General features: G+C 28.4%; 1 protein-coding gene across 1 annotated transcript; it reads right to left on the reverse strand.

Annotated features, from left to right (window-relative positions):
* Positions 1-5,535: 5,535 nt before the first annotated feature.
* On the reverse strand, positions 5,536-6,018 carry LOC122610623. Its single transcript, XM_043783594.1, has one exon. It carries the CDS (start codon positions 6,016-6,018, stop codon positions 5,536-5,538), a length of 483 nt encoding a protein of 160 aa, XP_043639529.1.
* Positions 6,019-11,621: the final 5,603 nt, after the last annotated feature.

Consider the following 11,621-nt stretch of genomic DNA (forward strand, 5'->3'; position numbering starts at 1 on the left):
AATACCACCTTGTCTGGTAACATTACAATTACTATTGCTCTTAGCATAATGTTTTTGTCTTGTGTTAATTACGTGCGCTTAATGTGAAAGGGAATAACTATAAAGCATGACATAGAATGAGAAGAATAGCCATTGGGTAATAGTTTAGAGTGCGTTTAGTTTAATAAAACTTTTTGTTTTTTATTTTTATTTTTTAAAAAAACATAGAAAACAAAATACACGGTCAAATTGTATTTTCCTAAAACACTTTTCCTAGATATGAAAATTTTGTTTTTCAAATTTTTTTACTAAATTTAGAAAACTGTTTTTTTAGTTTTGTTTTCACTATTCTATTTTCCTAATATGTAATCTAGTTTTTTAAAATGGAAAATGAAAACTCCATCTTTTTTTTCGAACGCGTTTTCAAAATTTTCAAGGTTTTTTTAGAACTGGAAACCCTTTATATTTTTTAGAAATTGGAAATAGAAAACTAAAAAATATTTTCTCGAACTAAACGCGCTCTTAGTGGTTAGGGAGTTTTTCACTTTGTAGTTTCTTTCTAGGGGGTCATGGGTGCAAATCTTGTCACATGCAAATGTGGTGAGGGGTCTTAGCAATGTTATACTCATCTACACATGAGAAAACAAACCCTTTAGGGAATTGCCAAGATTCGAACCCGGCGTAGGCGCATCAAAGTTGGAGGTGTTAGCCATTATCCGTTCTACCTTTCAAAAAAAAAAAGTGAGAAGAATATATAAAGATCTAAGCATAGAGAAAAGTTTTGGCATAATGCGGTATTAGTATGATGATGTGGGCGACCGATAATAATGACAGCGACTGATGATGGAAAAATAAAATATTTTTTCGTGTAATTCAATCAAATAAAATATTTTTTCGTGTAATTCAATCATTAAGAATAATTTAAACAATTTGGATGTAGTCATATACCACAATGAATAATATTCAACATGGGAATAAAACCATTAGTAGATGCAAAGCATTAATTTGCACATATAACCACCATCGTCGGCTCGTCGGGGTCGTTAATATCACACACCGCCAGCGTCAGACCGTCTGTTGTTATCGTCGCCACTACCATTACACCACCATACCTAGCAACTTATGTATGTCTATGACTCTTGAACAAAATGAGCTTTAGAGACTCAATGATTTAATTGTTCCGTCGTTTACTACGAAATTTTTTGACAAGCCTGGCCTTTGGTCTCCTCGAACCTTTACTTGACCGCTATATGTCATTTCTTTTTTATTGTTTCATGACTGTGAAAGTTATGGTCAATTTAATTGATTAAAATATTTGTCAATTACAAGTTGATATAAATATATGTACCATTTAAAAAGTACCAACAAGAATACCCGACTAATAGTTCTTTTGATTAATTTAAGTCCACTACATTTTCTTCAATTTCAAAACTAAATATATGTGTTTTTATATTCACGAGATGCGGAGATGTGGTGATAGCAGAGACAGAAATCGTTGGCGACCTATGGTAATGACGTGATTATTAATGTAAATTTAATTAATGTAAAAAAAGTATTGTAGTTATTGACAAAGATAGATAGATAGATGGTGTACCCTCAACCTCTTCTTTTAGTTATAATATAGATAGATAGATGGTTTTCATAAATAAGAATCATAATTAAGTTGTAAAAACATTTGTTTGCAATTCAATATGGTAACAAGAAAAACTTTGACTAAATGTTAATAACCAACTCCACTTAAGTGGGTTGGGCAGAGTTATCTTCTAAATCTATTATGTGGGTCCCGGAGGTGAGTTTTCTCTAAGGTATCGGGTTCGAGTCTTGTATTTCTCATCTCAAGGTATTTTCCATGAGGAATGGGTTGGAGGTCCAGCGATTTGTTGGTTAAAATTGCCTCCAACACGTTCGAATCGAAACTAAAAAAAAAGTTAATTAATATGCATCTTGAAAATTTAAATAAATTAGATATTTATTAACAGATCTTATCGTGCAACATATTTCGTGTTTAGAAAAAATAATGCAAATATTTATCGTGTTGAGTTTGTGTGTAACCCGTATATAGATGTCATGTCTTATCGTGTTATGTCTTATTATCGTGTCTGATTTATCATCCCAACCTTCTTACTGTTTTCAAACCAGTATCGATTCATATGGCATTAAGATCGGTATCATATTGTGATGCTTTTTAAACTGATACGTCCATACAAGTATGTAATGGTAACAAGCTAGCTCCTAAAATCTTTAACCATAATGTACCACCATCTTTCTATGAGAAATTATTAGATAATTTATCCACTTAAATAGATTCTGTAGATTGCCATAATCCTAGGTGTTAGGAGTTTGTATAGCGGGAGAGTTGGTTAGCAAGAACATGTTATTCCATAAGAAATCTAGCTGGCCTACATTTGGGTAGAAGCTGTTTTTAATACACAAATTAGAATGGAAGTTGTTTTCTATACACAATTTTGTATGGTTTTAAGTAGTTGCAATACCTCAAATTGTTGGCTACAAAATCGGTCCAAAACCCAAAGAAGTGCTTTTTTTTTCAAGGGCTAGACTTTGTCTTAATTTGTATTTGTAAATTCACATTTTAAATGCTCCATGCAACTATTCAAGGTGATTTGTCTAATGTACGTAAGATGGGATTTCCCTAAAGTAGGTTATTTGTAATTTTAGAGGTAAAGTTGTTAATCACAATCCTTAATTAAAATCAAAGGTCAAGATTTAAATATGATCTTTGAATTTTGACTTTTGATTTCAATCTAAATGTTAAAATGCTTTCAACTTTACCCCTAAAGTTATTAACTAAGTTATTAACTTTAGGGAATCCTCATCCATGTCCGTGATAGTTCTGTAACATATAAAAGTTTCATATCTTTTATTATACTAAAACACAGTTGCTCTAATAACTTATCGACCAATCACAACTCTCAATTTTTTAATGTTGACTTTTTTTTCAATTTTGACTTTAATTTACACTTTTTTGTTTTTCATCACAAATTTACACTTTTTACCTAATAGTTTTAATATAATAAATAAATAATAATAGCTTATATATCCGATAAAATAATAGCTAATATTTATCTAATAAAATAATAACTAATATATATCCAATAATATGTTCTATCATATATATAAAATTAACTATATACAAATAAATTAAACTTATTGTAAATAGATTTTAGCAGTAATTGTACAATTTTAATTTTAATATATATTAAAAGACAGTTGAACTAATGACTTATTAACCAATCATATGGCTCGATTTCATCAAATTGACTCTCGTTGATTTCATCATTTAGTTTTTACATAATTTTATTTAATTATTAAAAAACAAATAACTAAAATAATTATTTTTACAATGTTATTAAAACTGGTTTCTATCTATAGAGTCCGGTTTTCACACACGAACAATTGTATATTACAGTATCTCGAGTTAAGTCGAGATGGGGCTTTAAGGTGCTAATATATGACAAAGATGACAAATCAAAAAACACTACAACAAATTTCGTCTATAAATAAGTATTTCAAATGATGAAGGAGAGTATATACTTCCAATATTCTTTTATTACATTAGTTTTCTTTTATAAGTTTAACATTCTTGGCATTTGAATCGAACACTCAGTATCTACTTATATCTTCAACTTTCACTTTATAAACTTTTATGAGTTACATGTATTAATATCTAATATTAATAATGTCATAAGTCTCGTGTCCAGTGTTGGACACGGGTCTAAAATCTAGTAATATGTTATAGATTTGATTCTCATTCGGAGTTTTTTACATTACAATTTATTGCTTTGTTGACTTTTTAAATTATGATAATATGTTAAATATTTGTTTTATTTATTATTTTTTTACTTATTGATATAGCAACAATAAATTTGGTTAGTGTGCAATACGTATTAGATACTAGCTCAAATGTTTTATAACATAATATAGATATAGATATAGATATAGATGATATATCTAAATCCATATCTCTATATTAAATAATAAAAAATTATTAAAACGAGCATTGTATTCGCGCAATGCGATGATAGTGGTGAGGAAGACGGTCTAATGATGTCGGTGATGGTACTATTGGTGGTGGTGACAGTGTCAAGTGTGTGTAGGTTGATGTAATTGTGATAGTAGAAACTTTTAAAAAATAAAGACTTAAAGTGTTAGATATTAAAATAAAGATTTAGACTGTAAATTAATTCATTAAGAACAAATTTGGTATTTTATAAAAACTCTTTCCATAGTGGGTGTTTATTAAGGATAATTTAGAAAAATCCATATATAACTATTTTTAAAAATGAGGGTTGTGATAACTTTTATAAAGGAGTATAGATAGCTTATTTGTCATCTCTACATTCTTTTTTAAAGCTTCATTCCTTTTTTTTTTAAATACTTTTGATGTCATAAACATTTTTCTTCTTAAAACTTATTTCATTTTTATTATTTATGATATTAAATTTTTTTTTTCTATAATTTTTTTTTTAATTTGTTTTAAAAACTCTATTAATTTACACATGGTTTAATAAGGTAGATTATTCAAGATCTTATGAGTAATATATTTATATTTGTTGTTTACGTACGCTAAGTATATTTGATTAAAACGAGGTAACCATATGTATTTTTTTAGTAAATTGTCACATAGATACTTAGGAATAGGCTCAATCAATTTTTTCGCAACTTCAATGACGAAGATATGTTTTCATAAACTTTTATTGATATGTGTCCGGGGTGAACCCGAGCTAATTAGTTACTATTAGATTTTGAATGTGCTATAAATTTAAAAACACAAAAATATACCATTGACTTATCAACTATGAATATGGTAAATTTATTATTACAAAATCAAATTTAATTAATTGTATGTATGTTAACATATAAATAAACAATATTTTTTCAAGAATCAAATTAATTTGAAGTTCGAAAAATCTTTAAACCATCGGTAAATCTATCCGCCTTCACTCATTTTGTTTTGTAAATACAACTTAAGTTATAAATCAGTTAATATCAATATTCAAGCTTTTAATTACACTTAAAGCTAAAAGATTTGATTACTCTTAGTTTTGGAGAACTTAATAAATTTATTGACACATGGTTTGTGCTTTTGATCAATTTGAACAAGTCATATCCCATCCCTACAAGGAGTATTCTTGTGGTGACACACAAACTTCGCAAACCTTTATTTGACTTCAACTTTTATTATCAACGACTTTCTCATCAATTTCCCACCAAATTAATTTTTTGATATTTTTATTATTATCTTCTTCTTTTCTTTTCTTTTTTAATTAAAACCTACTACTACTAATTAAGCTAGAAATACTTTTACCACAATTACATAATATCATTTCGTGTTCATAGCTTGAATTACATCGAGCTTTAATTTTCATCCAACATATAAAGCGGAATTAGAGATCGAGTAAAAAAGGTGTTAGCTTGATGAAAATACCAAACGAATTCACTAAAAAAAATTGCGAAAAACTTACAATTTCATATAACAACAATCCAAAACCATATTAAAAGAGCGATAATTTAGTGAATCCTAACGATTCTGTAAAATTATCGCTCATGGGGCGGGACCCAATTAAACTTTGGGACATAATTAGGAAGTGGACTAGCTCGTGGAGACCGCATGGGAAACTCATCAGTCCGTTTTCCATCTCGGTCATAATAAATAACACCAGAGAAATCCAATGGTTGACACTTATCTCCCATCAAAATCTCCCTTTTCCATAACCCTTCATCTCCAACCATGTTATGATCATCTCTGAAATTCCCATTTTCTCGTGTCCTATTTCTCCGTTGGCGCAATTTGATCGCCTTGTTACTTATTGAAGCAATAAGCTTCTTGGGTCTTCGAATCATAGGTGAGTCAGGGGAGATTTTTGAGTTATCCTTAAACTTTCTTGATGCTATAACCGCTTGTCTAGCACATAGAAACCATAAGGTTGTGATCGATTGCAACAAGCCGTTAGCGATTTGTTTAGTCTTGCCACCGGTGGAGTCTTGGCCGGAAGAACGATGTAAGGTTATGGTTTTCATGTTGGAGGCAAAGAGTGTGATTGGAAAATATTGTAGTATGAGAAATTGAAGGGTGTTATACTACTATATATAGGGGAAAAACAGAATGTAACAGGTGACTGGCTATAGCCGGTGATTTTGTAAAGTTTGACTGACTCAAGTTGCACTATTGTTGATTTTCTGAACAAAATTTTTGTAGTGTTTCATTACATTACATTACATCATCTTCATCTTCATATATATATGAAGTGAAATTGTGAGTAATAATATATAAAGCCATCATGTTGATTTATTCTGTCCTTAAAATAATTAACAAGCGTTTTATATATTTTTCTAACATTAAATAATTCAATCCTATATTATATATGTTTAAAGTCTAATTATTGTTCCATTGAATTGACTTCTATAAAGATAAATATAAATATAAATATAATAAATATATAGCTATATAATCGGGTATTCGTAAATCGTAATAGTATGGTAATCGTAATAATATTACTCCGTATATAGATAATCACAAAACTTATAATTGTGTGATACAGGCATGAAAATCTTAGAGCAGTATGTAACCTGTAAGGCTATAACTTGATTTAGATTGTACTCTTAGCTTAGTAGTAGTAATTTATGAGTATATATTAACAGTAATAAATAAAATATATTTTGAAAAAAGTTAAGGTAGATAAACAATAAAATAGAGTTTGCTATTCTATAAAAGCTATATGTTCTACATATCAAACTAATGATTATATTTGTGGGTTTTGTTAAATGATGTTTTTTAAAAATAAAAAATAAAAATGCATTATAGTGATATAATTATCATAAAATTCAGAAGATGTGATTTTGATATGCAAAAAAGTATAATTTTCTTTATGCATGTTAAGCGAAGTCCTAAAAACTTCATTATACAACATATTAAAATTAATATTAATACATGCTATCTATAATTCTAACTTCTAAAGACTAATTTTAGCTGAGAAAAATAATATTTTTCCCGCCTCACTAAAAGTGTCTTAATTTAAATATTTAAATATTTAAAGTCTTTATTTGTATACTTTGACCTAAAATGTTTTCTTTAGTATTTTATAACTTTGATGGAAAGTATATCAGTAAAACCACTTATAAAAAACAGTCAATTTATATACTTAGTAGTTTTTATCATGTATTATCTAACCTAAAAAATATTGGTTAAGGTCAAAATTATAAAAATTACATTTTAAAAATTCACAGCATAACAATTATAGTCGTAAATGTGTGGAAAACCCCTTCAATTCATGCCCCTAATAAAATCTTTATAAATAGTATAATCTATATTCTATATTAAAGAAAATACCCCTCATGTTGAAAGTTACATGGGGGGAAATGTCTAAAATGCTCTCCTATGTAATATTTTCACCTACAAGGCTACAACCTTTTAAAATATTTTCACATACACTATTCTCTTAACATTAATAATTAAATTACACTATCAATCATTTATTTTTCTAAAATATCTCCATTAAGTCATTAACCTTTTAAATCAATTACTTTTATATGAATTATCTACGGCACTCGACGTCGCATCCACCACCAACACTCGCCTCCACCACCACACCGTCGCCATCACGACCACCGCCGCATCGCGCGGGTACAATGCTAGTTTGTATAATGAAAATTACTATTGTATCATTACCTCAACAAAATCTTACTAGTAATTAATACTTACCTTATACATTTAGTCAACTCTTTAAATATTAATTACTTATAATACTTACCTTAAGTATTTTGTCAAATATTCCATTTATACAAATTATAACAATGAAACTGAAAACGGATTCTTACACGAGATATTTGAGACCACAGTAATGCGTGACTATCCAATTAGTTATCTATAATGATTTCTCACCTTTGTTAAAATGTTTAAACTTTTATTATGAGAATTACTCAGTTTATTTTTAGTATTATATATATACACTTATATACTATTACTAGGTATTTTACCCCGCGCAATGCACATATTATTATAAGCTATTGTTCAATTAGTGTTGATTTAAATGTTTTGATGTAGACATACACAATAACAAATATTTTGTTTAATTAGTTCAATGTGATTGTTCTTATTAATTTCATAAGCATGTGAATATAAATAAAACAATGTTAAATATGGGTATAATATATCACTATCAAAATGTTATTAAAGATAAATATGAAAACAATTGATGTTTACACTTAAATATTTTCAAAATATTCATTGGGCATTGTGGAGGTTTTTACCAACTAAGTTGATGAACATTTCCTTCAACCTTAATCATAATAATAAGAACATATATAAAAATTAAAAAGAAAAGTCCTCCATGTTTATGAAAAACCTTTTAAAAAAAAACCTTATATTAAATAAAAAAGAAAATTGTTTTTACATGATCACCAAGAAAAAGATAATAAAAAAGAAAACTAAATTAATATATCAAATGATAAATGTGTTATAGTTAGAGTTTATAATACGTAGGATTGAATATAACTATTTTGAAAACTAAATATTTTTCAGTTTTAAAAGTATATTTTAAGTTTATACAGTTTATGATTTTTTTTTTCTTTGCTTTTGAATTTTGTAAAAGACATATATAAAATAGAGATAAATATTGTCAAAAATTATAGAGATGTCACATAGGATAAAAACCTATGTGACAAATTATAAAAATAGCTTTAAATTTGAAGAGACCTTTAAAAGACTAGGTTAACTATTATTTTACTAATTATATAGATATAAAATATAAAATGTGTTGATCTCCATGTTGGAAAGTTACATTTGTCAAATATATATGCAATGATCAATATGTCCTCCTTTTGTTTTAAATGGCTAACACCTTTTTATATATCTAATCATTAATTCTTAAATTCCTAAAATACATACACTACTTTTTTACATCAATTACTCACATCTCTCGTTGCCACCAACACTAATCACCGTAGCCGCTAACACCGATCGTCCCACCACCACAACAACATTATTATTGTTGCATTATGTGGATTCACCTCTAGTTTAAATAATATAAAGACTTTTTTTCCAATTGAATTTTCGAAAGTTATTTTGTTTTATTTGAAGTTTATTTCAAATTTCTTTTTTTATTATACATTTTGTACATCCATATTTTTTTTCCTTTAAACAATCATATAAGAACATATACATTAGTTTTTTTTCCTATCATTTTTGTATGCACATATATATGTATTGGTTTTAGGTAAAACAAAACAAGTATTAAAGTAAAACAAATAAAATAATAGATTTTTCTTCACAAAAAATTATCGTGTATCATGAAAATCAGCAGGCATCAATTTCTTCGTGAATCTTCGTGCATCAATTTAATCATGATCTAAGGATCAAAATCTTGTTTTACTTATTTTATATTAATATCTGTTTTATAATACCCAAACCCTATATGTATTATAAGAGCATTGTTAAAAGCTAAGTGAAAAGATAGGTAAACACGTAAAGGTGGTCAGAAAGTGAAGCATTAAAGGGTATATGTGAAATCAATAACGAAAAGTGTTAGATGAATTGGTTTTGTTAGGCGAGATCATGGGTTTATTTTTTGTTTTATATTATTTGTTATGTTTTAATTTATCTATAATCCTAGCAAATTGTCTATTTTATTATAAGCAATATAACATTTTTGTATACCCAAAATACCCCATAACCTTAAACATTCCTAATATATTAGGTATTTTTTTATAAAACAAACCACTCATTTTTTTTAAAAATTTTTTATCTTTAAAAAATCCAAAATATCCTTACTTTCAACAAACTCCAGTTTCTCTCTCTCTCTCTCTCTCTCTCTCTCTCTCTCATTCATTTATTTAAATACTTTACATTAATCACATCGAACCACTACCGCCGCTGCCGAAGCCGTTAATAACACCACCCATTGTCGCCACCACCCAACCTCCAACCGTCGCATTTATTGTCGCTGCATTGCGCGGGCACTCTTCTAGTTTTCATTAGATATATTGTTAGGTATTAAATTTGAAGGTGAATGTTAAGTCGTCAGGAGGGTAAAAGACAATGAGAATGAGAATGTGATTCTAATGTGACATAAAAGCGTATAAGCAAAGAGGGTGAACAATTACCATGGGTGGGTGAATGACATAGGTGATGAAGGGTGGGTGATTCTTTCACCGCTTTTTTTGTTGGTTGTTTTGTTTATTTTGATTGAGTCGGTTAAATTGTGGGGTATATGAGATATTAAAGTGAATAAACATGAGATCAAAATAGTGGATAAAATTTAAATGATAAAAAAATATATACATTAATAATAAAAAAAAAAAACGATGGTGAATTGGTGATGCTGAGGAGCTAACGGTATCGGGTAGAGATTCTCTCAAGTTATCACAACTTGATGGGTAAAGTTGCAATGATATTGACCATTGGATCAAAATCATTGGTTGAGATTTAAAGGTGAATATTGAATCTTGACCATTGATTTAAATCTAATGGTTATAATCCTCCTAACTTTACCCCTCAAGTTGAGATTAACTTGAGGGAATCCTCACCCGTTTTGTTGGGTGATACCTTTGGAAAAATTTTATCTTGGGGAAATATACGATCTTCAGATGTTAATTTAAATTTACGAGAGAAAGTGCCCGCGCGTTGCGGCGGTGAGATGGTGGGGGTGATAGGTCTTATGAGGTGATAAGTTATAAATTGTGATAGTCAAATGCTTTAGCCGTGCGGGCTCTGCCTTCGGATTTAAAAAATTGTCGAAAGTATATCAAATGACATCTCTAACGAAAGAGCATGAAATTTTAAGAACACCCATACAATTTTTTATAATTTATCGATAAACGGTTTTTGAAATAAACGATTTTGAATGCATTAGAAGAATAAAATGATTTATGGAGGAAAGATAAAAAATGAGTGGTTGAGAATTGAGGAGAGAGAAGAAAATGAGTGGTAGAGATTTAAGGCTATTATAGGTATATTAGGTAGAGATGTTTAATTTAGTGGGAAAAAAAAGATGGATAATTTAAGTAGTTCAAATCATTTTTTAAGATTTAAAAAAAGAACAAAATGTTTTATAAGATAGTATAGATATATATATTTTAACGGAAAAATTTGACAACTTGATTTAATTATTTGGTAACAAGAAGTATCAACTGATGAAGTCAATGGACTTGCTTGACTCATAACGTACGGGGATTAAAGTTGAAGCCCTTCATGAAGTTACGTACTACTACTACTACTACAGTAGTACTACTACTACTTGTCTACTTGCAGGTCGATCTTCTTACCATTAATATTGGAGAAGTGATATTTATACAATAAAATTTACCCATCTAAAACAAAGGTACAAACTGTATTACGCAGTGTATATCTGTATTATGCAGGATTTGTTGTAGATGGCTAAAATTTATTGTACCAATATAACTTCTTTTTAATAATAAAAGCCTAAATACGTTAATTATTGGTACATAAATATTTTGTTTTTCTAGAACATATGTCATGGATGCAACTTTTTGGTCACTTTGAGGGTAACCAAACAACTGCAAGGAAATTAAATATTAATACCACGAGTTAGTCCGAAATGAAACATGGTATCTTATTATATCAAGTCCCGATTTAACATTATATTATATACTCGTACTACTTTATC

The sequence above is a fragment of the Erigeron canadensis genome, chromosome 8 (assembly GCF_010389155.1).
Source record: "Erigeron canadensis isolate Cc75 chromosome 8, C_canadensis_v1, whole genome shotgun sequence".
NCBI classification, from domain to species: Eukaryota; Viridiplantae; Streptophyta; class Magnoliopsida; order Asterales; family Asteraceae; genus Erigeron; species Erigeron canadensis.